Genomic DNA, 18,601 nt, shown 5'->3' on the forward strand with positions numbered 1-18,601 from the left:
GTGCTTCAAAATTTTCTCTAATGCTGCATTTGAATTCCAAAGAGAAAAATGTATTATATCAGGCTACATTACCATGATTTTGATGAACATAAACATATTATTAGATTAAAGAATGAGACATCTTACCTGCAATAGTATTAAGGAACATCAAATATTCGAAGTTTGAAATTTCCCTTCTTTGCCAGCGCTGAGTCATATTGGAAGATTTATAAAGCTGTCGAGGAGTGGCCAATGATATCCTCCTAGCAATTAAGCACAGCATAACAAACACAGTCTCTTTAATTCTTAATTTAAAAAAACCCAATATTAAGTAATATATTAGTTTGGTAATCAATTTAAAATAATTTATGGTTTATCCTTCTTAGATGAATTAGAAAATATATTTTAATTGTAGAAATTAGCAATATTTGAGAATTCTATTATGGAGAAGATACACTTAATTACTCAGGATAAAACAATTTGAAAGCAACCTTACTTGTAAAACCATAGCTGCAAATGAGCATTTTACAAATCAACAAGAAAAAAAGTAAAACTATACTTAAGATAAATCAAGTAGTTTTTAAACAATACAGCTAATCTGCCCCATGTCAACTAGGCAGGCAGGTAGGTAGTCAGGTAACTGCTTACATGCATTTGACTTAATGTCTGTCAATAAACTTCTTAGACTTGCCTTCACACACAGAGTATACACACATGCACAGCCTCTGCCTGTACAATATCCCTGCAATAGTGTACAATATAAACAACCAGGAACTTTGAAAAAATGCATGGGTCCAGAAGAAGGGACATAGGAACAGCCTAAGGGAATAAACCATGATAATTTGTCCAAATTATGAAACTTTCCAGGTTCAACATGTTCATCTAAAAATAATGAAAGCCGTCGTATTTAGAAAAGTATGATAAAGCTATTGGGTTTTTACCGATTGATGGGGGTTCTCAAACTTTTTCAATTCATGGCACCCTTAGTATCTCCATAATTTTTCATAGTGCTCCTTGGCCAAGAAAAATATCTTACAATTGTGTTTATTAAGTAGTTAGCTCTAAACAACTCAATATTTAACATCTTAACAACTGAGTAGCTATTTGAAAATATAATACTCATAAGCTTAAAGAGAAATATTTATATTTCATTCTTAAATAACCACATTTACTAATGGTGTGTGTATGTCTGTTGGACACTGCACAGCTTCTGAAACTTTGGAATCAGATCTGACACCATCACATTCATTTCCTGTTCCACACTGATTTTTCATGTGGCTCTTGTTTTTGAAAACAGTAGCCACCAAACACCAGTTTCTCAGAGGTGTCACTGAAAAAAATGCAGCCCTATCTAATCATTCTAAGTTGAAACTTGGAACTAACTCGAGCAAATACTCGAGCAACAAACATTGCTGTTTTTCCCTAAAAAATTAAAAAATGCCCTGTAGTACCCCTGGGAATTCACTGTGATATCTCAGAACTCCTTGGTGTTCAGTTTGGGAATAGACTTAAGGCTATTTCTGTTACTCATGGATTATTAACACGAGTATTCACATGGAATCTTAATAGGCATTGTCTTGTACATAGCACAAAAGATTATCAAAATATCTCTTGCAAAGATATCTTGCAAAATATCTCTTGCAGAATATCTCTTGCAAAGATATTTTCCGCATTTTATGGTAGATAAGAGTGTCATTCTGCTTGCGTAGTGTTATTCATTCTTTCAACCAATATTTATTGAATTCCTACTAAGTGTGAGGCTTGCTTATTGTTACCCAGTTAAGTGACAGGTTTAAGCCTAGATGCAGGGTCTCCCCATTGCCACTTGGTACTTCTAAGGATGTATATCTAGGGAAGTATATAAAACTGAGTCTGTAAGAATATTATTAGGAAACTAATAATTAGTTGAGCTTTTGGGGGGAAAACAAGCCAAGGACAACAAAACGATGTTTAAAGATAGAATGGCATTATGAATTACAGAGAGACCAAAACTACTGAACCGCTCTTTTGTTTTCAGTTTTCTTATAGAGAATGGTCTTCCAACTGGGCATGGTGGCTCTTGCCTGTAATCCCAGCACTTTGGGAGGCTGAAGTGGGTGGATTGCTTGAGTGCAGGAGTTCGAGACCAGCCTGGGCAACATGGTGAAACCCCGTCTCTACAAAAAATATAAAAATTAGCTGGGTGTGGTGGCATATGTCTGTATTCCCAGCTACTTGGGAAGCTGAGGTGGGAGGATCTGCTGAGTCTGGGGACATCAAGGCTGCAGTGAGCTGACATCATGCCACTGCACTCCAGCCTGGGGGACAGAGTGAGACCTTGTCTCAAAGGGGAAAAAAAAAAAAAAAAAAAAAAGGAATGATCTTCCAAACATCAAAAAGGAACCAAATGTGGTTAAAGGGGAAACAATCCTCATAATCGGTAAGAAATATAATAAAAGAGCTTCTGATTGTTTTAAATGAATTCCGGTCCAGACAAGTCAAAGAATACTGAGGGAAATTATACATGCCATATAGAAACCTCTATTAGTAATCTTTCAGGAATCATTGAGAAATATGCCAGAAGACAGGAGATTACTCTTAAAAAGGAAAAAGTTAGACCCATTCATAAGTTCTTAATGTCAATTCCTGAGTAAATTCTTAAATTGATGACTAAACAAATAGTATGTAAGCACTTGGGAAAGGAAGTAATGATTATTATGAGTCAGCTTAGATTCAATAAGAACAAGTCTTGCAGAACTAACCTCATTTTCTTTGATAGATGAAATGCATTTTTCTTTGACCTGTATTTTATATAAGTGCTTCACTATCTACTAATATCTTAGTTTAATCCTGTCGTTCTACTAGCAAATATCTTGAGCATGTGTATACATGTCAGTGAATTGGTCTTACATTGTAAGCTTAAAGAGAATAGCTAAGTTGCAATACAAGGTAACCCTAGCTGAATAGCACTTTAAACGCACTGCTACAATTAGGCACTGTGTTAGGTCCTGTAGATTAAAGGATAAATAAAACACAGTCCCTGTCTTTCAAATGTCTGTAGCCTATTTAAGGGAGGATAGACAAAGATTAGTTTTCCTTTCCATCCATACAGTGCTGTGCAATAATTCTCAAGGACATAACAGTCTATGTGGTAGACACTGTGGTATCTACCTAAAGCCAATCTTCCTTTGTTCCTCATCCACAGAAATCCTCTTTCGTTCATGTAAGAGCTGGCAAAGAAGGCCGCGCGCAGTGGCTCACGCCTGTAATCCCAGCACTTTGGGAGGCCGATTGAGACCATCCTGGCTAACACGGTGAAACCCAGTCTCTACTAAAAATAGCCGGGCGTCGGGGCGGGCACCTGTAGTCCCAGCTACTCGGAAGGCTGAGGCAGGAGAATGGCGTGAACCCGGGAGGCGGAGCTTGCAGTGAGCCGAGATCGTGCCACTGCAGTCCAGCCTGGGCGACAGAGGAGACTCCGTCCCCCTCCACCACCCCCACAAAAAAAAAAAAAACAAGAGCTGGCAAAAAATCAGTGGCATCTTTTTCCATAAAATCTAGGGAATGATTGGGCTAAGCCAACGGAACTCACACCTTTCTGGCAGTGATTGTTTCAGGAATGGGAAGGTGACTGTATTCTGGCCAAAGGGACTTGAGAGAAAGATTGCTTTAGGCTTCTGAGAAATACATTCCTTCCTAAAACAGAGAAGCTTGAAGAGAAATCTTTGTGTATTTTTCCTACTGTAATGCAGTTGTGTGAAGATGTAGTAGCTGGAGAAGCAGTGGTGATTTTGTGAATACAAAGCCAATAGAGTTCTGACATCACTGAACCTCTGAACCAATACCGGCAGCATCTTAACTCCAGATCTTTTATATTAAACACACACCCCCCCCCCCAAAATACCCCTATTGTTTAAGTCATTTTTAGTCAGGTATTCAGTTATTTGGAGCCAAAAACAGACAAACTGATATCAGCAATATGAATAACTACTGATTACGTTTTCTACTTACATTAGTATCTTTTAATAATATAAGATTTCAAAATGATTCTTCTAAAATACCAAGATGAAAATCTAGGAAATGTGGTTACCAGTATACCAAAATTAATGACTATTACACTTAATAAACTCTAAGGGTTTTATTGCTTTAATGAAGAAGCATTTATATATGGCATTTATAAAGACATTTATATGCCATTACATAGCAATTAATCATTTATGATCTTGAGGCTTTTGTTATGTTTCCTGTAAGATTTTAATAAGCAAGAATGTCTTAACTATATGCTAGCTATGATATGCAATCAAGTTTTTTACTTTCTTATTTATATGTATTAAATAAAAATCTGCCCTAACCATTCTGTCATTCTCAAAATAGCTATTTTCATAATCTATATCCCTATGAATAACCTTCAGAGAAAGAAATAATTGGTCTCTGAAATAATTATAATGTTATAACCACATTTACACTGCTGTAATATTGAGATTGAAATATGTTAACAAGCCATAGATGGTATGTAATATGATATAATTACCTGGCTTGTGGCAAACCATAGCTGGTTCCTACTCCAACCCGAGGCAAGCTATAGACAACTTTTTTTACTGTTGCTTGATCAGGGAAATTAAACATAACTGAGGCTGTGGTAAGAAGAAAAAAACAGGGTTTAGAAAACCACAGGAAAGTTAGCCATCAATTTTACAAGTCATCTTCAAGTGCCTATCATGATTTATTTGTAAAGGTAATGAATCTTCATGAAAAATCAGCTTTCAGTATAACTTTATCCATGCGAAACCTAGGGTTCACATTTCAAACAAATTCATTCTTTTTTATTTTTTAAAAAGAATTTATGTTTGTTTAAGCTAGAGCATATCAGAAATACAGTGGGAAAAATCAAGACATTATCATACCATGTAAATGAATAATACATAAATATTAGCACATTTTCTTTCAAAATATTTAAGGGGACTTACTTCGGTTTGCCATAAATACTTCCAAAGCAGTGTTTTGTAGAAGGTAACGTCTTGAAAATACAGCTCGTATCTCGCTGAACATCCATTTTCCGTGAAGTCCCTCAGTGTACGCAAGAACCTAAAATAAACAGTTTAAAGGGAAGTGTCAATCAATAAAATATGGATTTAAGATCTTCTCTGACAGTATCTTAGTAAAAGTCAGAAAACTAGAAATGAATTCACTGTCTGTCACAACACTGTCAATAATTTGATACTGTGTATTTGCAAAATTTCTGCCTTTCTAAATTGTCTCAGTTGGATCTTGAGGAAAAGAAGGAGTAGAAAAACATATTCAAGGAGACTCTGTGACTTAAAACCGAAAATATATGATCGCTTTTGGTTCTTGTATATAATTAATTGGACCAGGTGACCACCTGTGAGACATATATTGTTGGTTCTTTCCAATATCCTTTCTCCCCTTTCTTCCTTGCTTAATGGAAGCCCAGCTACCCGAAAAGTGTCCATATGGTCCACCCCAGGCAAAAGGATCATGATTGGTTTAATCCAGGGGTCAGCAAACTTTTCTGTAAAAGGCCAGAGAGTAAATATATTCAGTCTTTGCAGGTTATACGGTCTCAGTTGCAACTACTCAGTTCTGCCATTGTAACATGAAAGGAGCCATAGACAATGTGTAAATAAAGGGGTATGGAGGTGTTCCAACAAAATTTTGTTTACAACAGGTATGAGCTGAATTTGGCCCCCAGGACAGAGTTTCGCTGACCCATGGTCTAAGCCAATCATGACAATGTTATTCCCTGCTTCCCCACATTCCCTTGTAACTTTGTGGAAGGACATTAGGCCAAGCACTGGTTAATGAGATCAAAACCAAAAGCAGTTGAGGATGTTTGAGAAAAGCTGATGAAATGAGTCATAGGTAGCTGGCATACCACTTTGCCCTTCCTGCTTGAATGGAGATGTGATAGCTGAAACTGTAGCAGCAATTGTGTAACTATGAGAGGAAGGCCAAGGTTGGCTCTAATACTGAGCTACTGAAACAATCACAGCAACTATCCATATCTGGACTTCTGGTTACCATGTATATAATCTATATTTAATTAAGCTACTGTCCTCAAATCTACACCAAGCACATTCCTTCCTGATACACCAACGTGTATTAACAATTCATAGGGACTTTTTTGCTTGCTTTGGTATACTCTACTGCACTTATATTTGCTTTGGTGGAAATGAAAACTGTTACTGAGTTTTACACATATTATATTCATTTTACATACATTATATTCATATAAACATTTGAAAACAAGTTATGAAGTTTCTTTTTACATTTCCTTTCTCTAGGAAATATAATAAAATATATAAGTGTGTAATATTTTGGTCTTTATTTTTCGAAAATCCCATTTTGTAACCCTTAATTCAGTTTTTGTCTTTCTCTAGACATTGAAAGGTTTTCGGAGGCAGTCAGATGTCTATTTAAATCCTGAAACATTTTGGAGCCATTCAGACTCCTACTTAACTCTCAGTTCTGCTATTTACCAACTACAGTATTTTGAAAAACAATTATTTGACTCCATCTGGTTTTCGTCATCTGAAAAACAGTGATAGTGATATGTGGAAATGGTTAGTTTAAGCAGAGACAAAGAATATACAGTATATGACCCTGGCTATTAACTTCCATTGATGAATTGATATCTCCTTGTTGTTGAGCATCAGGTGACAATTGGTTTTTGGTTTCTAAACGCAAAACTTCTTCTTGTACATTTCACAAAAGGGTTATAGTGATTTGCCACAATTTATACTTACACCTTGTTAGTTGGCTATAATGGTTTCCATATTTGATTTTCATAGACCGGTATGATTTTTAAAAAGGAAAGGGATAGTGACACAGGATTAACTCTTTTTTTTGTCACGTAGAAAACATTTTAAGACAAAACAGGCACAACAACAAAATCTATCTTCAACTATAATCATTATTTCACTAAGGTACTAAAAATATTATGGCCCTTTGAAAACCCAAACAGTAAAGTGAATATAATATCAGAAAAAATGATAGGTCTTCCTATGAAAGTTGTGTTGGCACCCTTATACCAACAGCGTTATGTCAGAAAGATACCTGTATCTATATTTCCAGGTCCAGAAATATCGATATCTCACATGTGTGTATACACACATAGTCATATTTTGACCTATTTTTTCCTTCTGGAGCTATGGTGTAATGACAATTTGACCAAGCTTTCCTTTCCATTAAGCATATTATCAGTTTTTATGTTAGTTATAGCAAGCAGGTAGCTCCAAAAAGCATGTTAGTTTGACTCCTTAAGTGCATCATTAAAACTGTATTTTATAAATTGTGCCAATTATTCATTTATGGCCTTCCATGTGCAAATTCACCCTTAATTCCTTGCTCTGTGAAAATGAACCTGTGTCCTTAAAATATTTTTCCTTTGCTACCTGGCATAGCATTAAACTTTGTCAGGAAAGGGCACTGAAGAGACCGCACAGGAGGAAGGGTTTTTTCTTCTCTGTTCTGGTGTGCTCACTTGGCAGGCGCCTGTTCTCCAGCACTTGGCTCCTGGGACGCATGACGCTCCCAGCACCCAGTGACCAGCAGTTTCCTCAGTACTTCCCTCACCTGAGCCGTTTTGTAGCAGAGTGTTTCTGTTGGGACACCTCCCATAAATGGCTTCATCAATTCCCTTTTTTTTTTTTACTTTTGAGACAGGGTCTCACTCTGTTACTCAGACTGGAGTTCAGTGGCATGATCTTGGCTCACTGAAATCTCCACCTCCTGGGTTCAAGTAATTCTCCTGCCTCAGCCTCTTAAGTAGGTAGAACTACAGGCATGCGCCACTACCGCTCAGCTTATTTTTGTACTTTTAGTAGAGATGGGGTTTCACACCATGTTGGCCAGGCTGGTGTCGAACTCCTGACCTCAAATGATCCACCTGACTCGGCCTCCCAAAGTGCTGGGATTACAGGTGTGAGCCATCATGCCTGGCCAATATTCTTTAGAGTTATCTTTATTTCTTACTAGCCAGTCCCTTGTTACTCAGTCTCCTGGCATAACTCATATTATAATTATATTACACTTTTCCTGTCTAAATTGCACTCTGATGCCTCTCCCCTGACTGGATCCCAGCTAATACACAAATTCAGTTTTCCTATCACCATTCTCTTAGCTACAGCCTGAGACCATAATGGTCCTAGGGACCCTCTGCAGCGAGAAAAAGGGAACCTAAGATCAGTAAAGCTTAAACACAAAGAGGACAGGGAGAGATAACAAAATTAAAAGAAAATGATTTTGCTAGTAGCTTCTAAATGGCTTAGGAAGCAAACTCTGAAAGACAGATCCAAAGGTCCAAAGCTATTTTGAACAATGGCAGCATCATTTTAATAAGTGTACAGCCCTTACCAAAGGGGACATGGGAAGAAAAATTATTTTTATATATGCTTTGATATGCTTTTCAAAAAATCTGCCTAATTACTTTACAATAACCCATCTTATATTTAAGCATCTAAAATCCTAAAAGGGCTGATGAAAGACAATGTTCTGAGCTCGACATAATTCCCTGCTAGGAAAACCCAATAGAGCCTAGGGCCATTTTCTTTTCTTTTCTTTTTTTTTATAGCAAACCACCTCCTGCTTTCCCTGCTTGTTTCCTTCAAGGTTGATCACGGAATAAGATTATCCTAAATTTTTTTTATTTAAAAAGAGTTTCGTTCCATAATACATTTTTATTTAAAACATTTTTAGATCTACTCCTCTCAGCTGCCTTTTCTGACATGCAATTTAAGAGTTATCATGTAACTCTCTTTTTTTTTTTGTGATGGAGTCTCATTCTGTCGGCCATGCTGGAGTGCAATGATGCCATCTCCTCTCATGCAACTTCCGCCTCCCAGGTTCAAGCGATTCTCCCACCTCAGCCTTCTGAGTAGCTGGAACTACAGGCGCGCGCCAACACAACCAGCTAATTTTTGTGTTTTTAGTAGAGACGAGGTTTTGCCACATTGGCCAGGATGGTCTTGAATGCCTGACCTCAAGCGATCCGCCCACCTTGGCCTCCCAAAGTGTTGGGATTACAGGCGTGAGCCACAACACCCAGCCTATCTTATCACTGTTTCAATTCTGCACATGAAAATGATTAATTTTCTTCTTTGTTTTTCGTCTGTCCCCTCCCTGTGACATGGACTAGAGAAGAGGACTCTCACCTGTCCTATTTACTGTTCAATACACAGTGCCTAAAACAGTGTCTGGCACATATGTGCTCCATATACACTTGTTTGTTTAATAAATCACAATGGGAAAGTGATAGAAATAGTACATATGGGGAAGGTTCTAAAGAAATCATATAAAGTGCGTGTGTTTTTGACTCCTTTGTTAAACCAGAAGAAGCTCTCTCCAATGTGGCCTTCAGACTTCTCATGTTTATGTCCTAATGGTATAGTCCACCAAACACCCCTGCTGACTTTGATCAAGAACCAAAACAATAATCTAAATACAGCTGGTTTCTCTTTTTTGTAGTTTAATTTGCACTACCATAGAACTTTCGACTGGGTTAGATCCCATTCTGAGAAGACACTACCTTTACAAAAACGGATTCCTCGACTCCGGAGGAGTTATGGAAGGACTTTAGGCTAAGCACTTTTGACTTGATATTATAGACTTATGTCTCTCACATGGGAAAATGTATACTAAGGTATGTCAAAGAATATCATTTGGAACCCCTTTTTGAGCATCAATTTTGTTTCTGGTAAGCAATTTAAAACATTTTTGTAGTAACATTAGCACAGGCTGGAAAATAATGCAAAAACAAATGAATTAAGATAAAACATGGGTACTCAGATAAATGTCATTACTGTGGCTTCCTTGGACTATATCCCAAAGCTCCATTACCCTGTTCTGCTCACAGGCACTGGGAAAGTCCTGAAGCTTAGCAGGAAGGTGGCAGAGTGAGATTTGAGGTACAGCACTAGGAAAGCATGTGGTGGGTAGAGTGGAATGCTGTGGGATGGGGGCAGAATGACTGGAGGGGATGCTACTTCAGGCAAACGATGAGTTAATCAATCTGTATACATCTCATAAATGTAAAGGAATATCAATTACAGTCAATTAAATACTGAGTTTATGGTACATTTCTATAGAAATCTGGGCATCAAGCCCAGGTCTGAAATATGGCCTGATACTATAAAATTGTCTTTTTTATTTATATCTTTACTGGTTACATAATTCTCTATAGGTTTAAGGACATTCTATAATAATTCTTTCAGTTTGTTTTTTATTATAGTCCAAGATATTTTCCTAAGTCATATAAGTACTTTCATGTATACTTGAGGTTTATGGTTTTGTTTTCTTTCTTAAGCCAAGCTTCCCATATCGTCTAGCTTGTGCCTGCCTGTTTCTTCAAATTATTTAATATACAATGAAATCTAATCAACAAATATGATCCCATCCAGTTTCATCTTTGAGAACTGAATAAATGTAATTTTTGATACATCATATAGATCATAAGCATGAATATTAAAGCATCTTGACCCCAAACCTTATGGAACTTTGTGATTTTCTTATGTGACAACTGATACTGAGCTAACTGCTTAAAATCCAAAAGAAGTGAAGGGAGAGAGTTCACGCCAGCCTCATGCCCTGAGGTCTGCCCCTTTCACTTATGAATTTTAGTTCACTTATGAACTAAAGCACATAGAAAGTAAGGTACATAGAGAGTAATACAATACAAATGTCACAGAAATCCCTTGTAAACCACCTACCCAAATACGTGCTTAACACATATTATCTGATGATCACGTTGAAAAATACAAGGCTGCTGTGCACTCATGTGTATCAGACATGTATATGTTATCAGAAACATGTAAATGACTGTCAAATCACAGATGAAAAAAGTTTTATCTTTTTTCTTTTTAAGGAAGCTAAATATTGTGCAACCTAAAAAAGTACTTGTTTAGTGATAGCTTTGCTGATCTCAAATCATCTAATGCATATATTAGCACAAGTATTACAATTTTTTTCTTTGAATACGAAAAAAATCTCAATTTTGTTTTCAGTTGAATTTCCTGTTACAAATTAATGAAAATGCTGCAGATGGCTGTGCAAACCCTTTCTAGAGTTCCTAAGGTTGTCACATTCAATCCACACTTGCAGTTTCAACAGTTTAATTAAAGGGCTTGTTGTGGTGCAATTTAAAGTTACAAATTCCTATTACTTTTACGATTTCATATAAATTTGGAATTTGTGGCAATGGCTCAGGATTATAGCAAATACATTCAAGAAGAATAGTTCAAAAGAAATTTCAGTTCTACACTGATCACCCATGCTCTTTTTAAACTGTCAGCTGAATGGAGAGGATCCCAAGGCCCTGAAGGAAAGTCCATCTACAAGGTAGGAGAGGCTTGACTTCCAAAACGACTACTTGGAAGACCATGTCCGACTGATACCTGCTGTGTGGCACATGCAGTGAGGATGTGGGGAGCGGCTACAGAACACTCCCTTCCCACCTGTCACCACACGTCTTCGTGATGCTATTTCCCTACCAAAGACATGGAGAAACGTAAGATACTACCGGTTCTCTTTCCATCTTTTTCACATTGCCATTCTACCACTTAAAAAATAAAATAAAAAATGGTATTTCTCTGTGGTGTATTGACTGGGGTATAAGATCTGTTGACGGGTAGGAGCCTCAAATGGGATGATTCAAAATACCTGATGGAGGCATTGCAAAGTGAATGTTTCCAGTGACTGGACTAAAAAAAAAATCCTTTTGCAAGTCAGATGTTTTCTCAGTTCTTTACTTTCAAAGAGGAGAAGTTGGATCTAAATGGGCTGTCAATTGAGAGATAATTAAAAATAACTTCTGACAATAGATCCTTACATGATTTTTAGCACACAACTTGGAAGGAGTAGAAAACAGTGAATAACGGCCCGGCACGGTGGCTCAGGCCTGTAATCCCAGCACTTTGGGAGGCCAAGGCGGGAGGATCACGAAGTCTGGAGATAGAGACCATCCTGGCTAACACAGTGAAACCCTGTCTCTGCTAAAAATACAAAAAATTAGCCGGGTGTGGTGGCGGGCGCCTGTAGTCCCAGCTACTCGGGAGGCTGAGGCAGGAGAATGGCATGAACCCGGGAGGTGGAGCTTGCAGTGAGCTGAGATCGTGCCACCGCACTCTAGCCTGGGTGACAGAGCGAGACTCCGTTTCAAAAAAAAAAGAAAACATTGAATAACATTGTCTATAATACAACTTCAACATCCTATTTACTTTCGTGAACAAGATTTTTCAACACCTTTTCTATAAAAAAGAAAGTTATAAGTAGCTCTAATATTGATTCCTGTATTGTTCTAGCAATAAATAACATTCATATGTGCATATGTTAACTATTCATCTCATTAAGAGATGAATTTCTAATATAATTTCAGTTTTTATGCTTAATTATTTTTCAAAGTTCACAATATATACTGTTGTATGACTGTATGCTAATAATATTTGTAACAATTTATTTCAGAATAAAAATTTTAAATACTTAGAATGTTATGGTCTTAGAAACCTAAAAAACTAAAGCTTTAATCAGTAAGTATATACACTTTTTGCAGAGTAGTATAAAATAGTGATCAAAAAAGACTCACAAGCACAAATATTTTAGATTTAGGTAAATCTGGGGGAAGGAATTGAGAGGAAGTATGAGTTCAAAGAGAGAAATTATATAAAATGTTCATTTGAAAAAACAGCTTATTTGTATATCTTAAAACAGATGATAGTAATCAAATCACTATTCTACTTGATTTATTTTATTCTACTAGATACATCTGAAAAGTAATATAACAATTTTATTTTCAAATAGTAATACTTAGAACATACTGGATATCACATCTTTTTAAAATATTTAAACTTATGGAAAATTTTAATTGTTAACTTAAACATGTGCAATGTGGTACAGAGCTTTATAAAATTCTTTTACAAAATTGATGAAAAAAAGTTAGAGAACAACTGCTATAGATGACTCCTACACAATAAAGAAATCTTCAAATATCTGGCAGAAGAGTTTCACTTTAGCTTTTTACTCAATTAATAATGAATACTATCATCAAAATAAAAATGTCAAGGGCAGGCACTATAGTTAGCAAAATGTAATGTAGACCAAAAGATTGATCAAAGAACCAAATCACTCCATAAAACTTACATGGAAAAGAATTAATCCTGATGAAAACAATTCAGTAATATAAAACTGAAAATGGGAAAAACTGGAAATGGCTTAACTGTGAGGCAAACAAAAATGACCAAGAAATGAAGCTGGAAAAATGAAGGTTTCCAGAAAATACATCCTCAATGAAAATTAAACAATGCTGCTATAACGGCCATTATAAACACAGCTATTATAAACACAGCCATTATTGGTACATGGACATATGGGTATACAGTGGGGGGGGGGGGAACATCCTACGGCTGGGGGAAATATAGGCAGCCCATCCATGGAGAACTTTTGATTTAATAATCTTGATTTTTTTCTCTAATTCATAAATTTATGGACCCGCTTATCTCAGACTTAAGGCTTCCCCTGGGTCTGCCTCTCTTACTAGCTGTGAGACCTCAGGCAAGTTCGTTAATTTTTGATGTTTTGGTTTTCTTATCTAAAGATGGGGAAAAATAATAGTACCTAACCTCATGGGGTCATTGTGAGATTGAATGAGATATTAACAGTTCTTTTCAAAAAATGCTCAGCACAGCGCTTGGCACAGAGGAAATGCTTAACAAATGTTAGCCTACTACTGCAATTACTCCCTACCTTTTTGTGCATGTGTACACACACACACACATACATACATATACACACACACACACACACACACACACCCCATGCAGACCTCTGGTTCTAATCTTTGTTGATGACATCACCAAAACAGATGTAGAAAATCTGGACCACAGCATATAACCTTTTACTGAACTAAAAGCCACATTTATTGTTTCTTTAGCGGTAGTTAGTGTCCTAGACATTACTGGAATCATAGTACTCAACTCTTAACTACGAAGCCCAGCTATTTGGGACACGAGCTACCAGTCTCATTATTAGTAGTGATAAACTGTAAGAAGGCTTCTTCTTTTATAAACAGCCCATAACTAGGTCAGCTCTTTTCTACCAAGTGTTCTCATGGTTTATCAATTTTATTTCTCTTCAATTACTTTCATTTAACAAATATTTATCAGCTGACCATTTTGAACCCATGGTGAACAGGAGAAGCAGAGTCCCTGATTTCTAGGAGTTCACAGTTTGGTGGAAAATCACAAGTAATGGGAAAAGGCAGGGGAGTGGGGAAAAAGGAAGGACCAAGCAGAAAGAACACATATGTAAACATGTATGTAAAGATACCTGAACACAATCCTGGGTGGGAGGCAATGGACCCAGACTGTGTGCGCATATATTGTAAGAAGCAGAGAGGTGAAAAATAAAATTAGAACAAAAAGGGTGAATGGGCAGCAGGATGTGGGGCTAGATCTCATAACTCACATTAGAGTTTGGACTCTGGTTTGAGAATAATGGAGAGTCGCTATAAGATTTTTAACAAAGAGGTGAGACAATGAAACTGGCACTTTAGAAATGACTGCTGTGGCTGCAAGGTAGACACTATTTGTGCTAGAGAAGTGCAATACTGTTCCAGATCTATGTAAATGGTATTTTATATTCATCAGTAAAGAACTAGGAACTACTCAAAAGAGCGTTATTTGTATTTCTCCAATAGCATCTCTTACATTGTGGCAGGTCCTTTTAAATTGATCTATCTTATTACATATATCCTCTAAAAAATGAACTTAATGAGGACAGAGACTAAGTTGTATTCTATTTTTGTATTCCTTATAGAACTTGCACAGAGAAGGAATTCAATTTTTGTTGAGTAAAATATTTTAAAATTTAATTTACAAACAAACTGAGTTGCAGCTGGAGTCCTCTGTGTCTACTTCATCTTCAAACACATACTCTTAAATCATGGTAAAACTCTCAAAACTAAAAATGATGCTGGCACAGTTGCTTCATTTTTGTCCTAACTCATGAATGTTCTCGTGTGTAAATATTGTATCTTTGGCTGTGTTTCCTCATTTTCTCAGATTTGGCATACTCTAAAATCTTTCATTTTTCTCTCTGCTATTATTTTACAAAAGGATGAGTTGGGAAGACCAGAACTCTATACTACTGAAAATAAATGAATTTCTAGTTTCCAGTATTTCTTTTCATTTCTATACTGAAAACATTAACTTCTCTTTGTATTATTCTGCATACTGCTAATTTTTAAACTAGTTATATTTATATGTCTTCTCTCTATAGACTTACTTATTTTCTTCTATTTCAGATCATTTGGAGTTCTGGGTTAGAGGTTTATTGTTTTAACTAATTTTGTAATAGGGTCTGATTTTACAAATATTATGAATTGTCAAGACACATTATTTTCTCTTTTTAAAGATATTTAATATTAAAATTTTAGATACAGCCAGAATGAAACAAGATTACAGGGTAGAGTTGCAGTAATCATTGTTGCAATAGATATGACTTAATTAAAAACATTTTTTTCTCTAGTTAACATTTCTTTATGTTAACCTGAAGAAAACTACATATATTACAAATACTAGTGCATTTTTAAATTTTAATCCATTACAGCTTTGAACATTTTTAAAAAAATTTGCACCCTAATGTCATGGAAATCAAAATCATAGTACAATGTATGCATATGAAGCATATATACTATGGTACGTAGTAGGTATTTTAAAAGTGGCAAATGTTACTATTAATAGTAGTATAAAATCCTCTATTTAGCAAAAATGTGCATTCTTCCTAGCTCTTAAATTCTAACCATCCTGAACACTTCTCAGCTCCCCAGTGTGCCATGTTCTGTCACACTCCTGTGCCCCTGCAAATGATATTTCTTCCGACTGGCAGATCCCTTCTGATTTTGTTCTTCTGATTAACTTCTACTAATGATTAAGCCAGAAGACCCTGCTGCTCCTACTGGGAACCCTGTACCCACCTTTTTATAATATTTACCAAACTATAATTGTTGGTTGACTTCTTGGTGTCTCCCACTAACCTACTGACTCACCGAGGGCAGGAATTCTGTGTATCTCTGCATTCTTCATACTTAGCACAGAGCCTAGCACATAGCAGTGATTTAATACACTACTGAATTATGAATACTTTTCTTGATTTTTATTTAGTAATAAACATGTGCAGAAAAGTTATTAATCTACATGGTCTATAATGATTAAAACCAGCCATATTAAAATATTCCAGAGTGATTTCCAGTTTGTTACGGACTGGACGGAACATGGGTGATGCCCTCTTCGGAAAAGCTGCTTTGTACCATGTTTGTTACCAATGATGCCACCACCCTGGATTGAATCAGGATGAGTACTAATATTAAAAGTACACGTTGAGCATCTCTAATCTGGAAACACAAAATCCAAAATGTTCAAAAATCAGAAACTTTTTGAATGCTAACATGAGGCCACAGGTAGAAAATTCCACGTCTGACCTCACGTGACAGGTCACAGTCATAACGCAAGTATGCGATGCACTGTTTATTCAGTGCCTCACGGTGGTTACTGTACAACGTCTTACCGTCTAATCAAAACCCAGCATGGTAGGTAGAGACTAAAGCCCGCGTTGTCTGTTATTGCTGCTGTTTAACAGCTGATCCAGGTATCCTGTGATGTTACTGTGCTGCTTAGTTACACTGAACACATTGTTTTTACACGGTGTTAATAGTGTGTCATTTTTTTTTACTGTTATGTGCTTATGTATGAATAAGTGTTAGAAAATGATTGCTTATCAGTAGCATATAAATTCAGTTTCAAGAATGATGATGATGCCAAATAACCAGACTGTCCACATGGGTGGTTGAGGTAGTGACACCTTTGCTTTCTGATATAGTTCAATGCACAAACTTTGTTTCATGCACAAAAGTATTTAAGATATATTGTATACAATTACCTTCAGGCTACATGTATAAGGTATATATGAAACATAAACAAATTTCATTTTCAGACCTGAGTCCCATCCCCAAGATGTCTCATTAGATATATATCCAAAATGTGAAAAAATTCAAAATTTGGAACACTTCTGATCCCAAGCATTTATGACAAGGGATACTCCACCTGTGGTTATGTAAGTAGGGTAACTACAGTCTGTGGTTATTAAAACCATCTGAGCCATGCTATCATGAATTTAGTTGGCTGGCCCAATCAGAGGATCTCTCTTAAGATTTGAATTCAAGATATTCAGAGACTGCCCGAACAGGACAGTGGGAAGAAGCCAGAACACGGCGAGAAAGCAGTCAGCAGACATCATAAGGCAGCAGGAGTCCTGAGGAAGCAGAGCCAACAACAAAAGAGATGGGATGGGGTTAGTGGTGCACGCAACAGGTCTCCTGCTCCAGATGAATCAGGTTCCACTTTGCCCTTGAGGTCAAGCCATACTGGCCTTCGTTCAGTCCCTTGTTACATACCATGTTGTTGGCTGTCACAGAGCCAATGCACATATTCTTCCCTCTCCGAAAATATCCTCCCGTTTGCCAAGTTCACTGCTACTCATCTTCGAGGTCTCTTTTTGCTTCTATTTTTGCGCTGACCTCCCTAGCTAGGTAAAATCACCCTATCTTACACTCTCATAGCACCTATATGAGACAAGTTCTCTTCACAGCACTTACGACAAACGTAATTTTGCAAATTCATTGTATAACTTCATTTTTTAATGTAATCTCCTCCACTAGACTATAAGCTTTTTGACCATTTTTTTCTTCTCATTACTGTATCTCTATTACTTAGCACATTGCCTGGCATGTTATAGAAATTCGGTAAAAAATCTGTTGAATTATTGAATTAATATAGACTCCGATTTCTGATTTTTGTTCTTCTGATTAACTTCTACTAATGATTCAGCTAGGAGACCCTGTATATATACAGTTATTCTGTAGCAGCAGAAGTATAAGCAGAGTAATTGGTGCTATGTCAATGGGTGTCTATGATTGAGGGAGACAGAAAAAAGTGGTTTATTGGAGCTGAAAAAAAAATTCCAGTTTTTCAGAAGTCCTAATCAAAATTTACCATTTGTACTTTACTATGCTTTCTTAAAAGAAACTCTACAGTAGACACTACTGCTTACTTATTCGGAAACCATTCCACTCCTCCTACCCCCACCCCACCTCCCTGCCCTGTTTCCCTGATTGACACAACTCTGATCATATTCAGGTATTGACTTCTCTTACATCACTTCCAAGCCAGGACACACTGACCCCGTGGCCAGTTCCAGGGGTACATCAGATTCAGAAAAGTTTCCACATGCTGTGAGGGAGCCAGTGGAAGAGATGCTCTCTCATTCCTTTGAATGTTTCTGAGCGTATGGTGATTTTTTTGAAGTGCTGGAGCCACATTGCTATCAGTATAAGAATTAGGACGAACAGGCCGGGCGCGGTGGCTCAAGCCTGTAATCCCAGCACTTTGGGAGGCCCAGACGGGCGGATCACGAGGTTAGGAGATTGAGACCATCCTGGCTAACACGGTGAAACCCCGTCTCTACTAGAAAATACAAAAAACTAGCCGGGCAAGGTGGCGGGCGCCTGTAGTCCCAGCTATTCGGGAGGCTGAGGCAGGAGAATGGCCTGAACCCGGGAGGCGGAGCTTGCAGTGAGCTG

At 37.0% G+C, this 18,601-nt stretch overlaps 1 protein-coding gene across 3 annotated transcripts in view; it reads right to left on the bottom strand.

The window, feature by feature from the left end:
- NBEA (neurobeachin) overlaps positions 1-18,601 on the bottom strand; it is a 763,072-nt gene that overhangs the window by 132,057 nt on the left and 612,414 nt on the right. For all 3 annotated transcript variants that reach the window (XM_011943032.1, XM_011943033.1, XM_011943034.1), the window contains 3 exons: positions 4,926-5,043; positions 4,490-4,592; positions 127-242 (listed from right to left, as the gene is read on the bottom strand). In XM_011943032.1, coding sequence (XP_011798422.1) covers positions 127-242; positions 4,490-4,592; positions 4,926-5,043 — 337 coding nt within the window. The remainder of the gene's footprint in view (positions 1-126; positions 243-4,489; positions 4,593-4,925; positions 5,044-18,601) is intronic.

This window comes from Colobus angolensis, unplaced genomic scaffold, assembly GCF_000951035.1.
Source record: "Colobus angolensis palliatus isolate OR3802 unplaced genomic scaffold, Cang.pa_1.0 Scaffold214, whole genome shotgun sequence".
In the NCBI taxonomy this organism is placed as follows: domain Eukaryota; kingdom Metazoa; phylum Chordata; class Mammalia; order Primates; family Cercopithecidae; genus Colobus; species Colobus angolensis.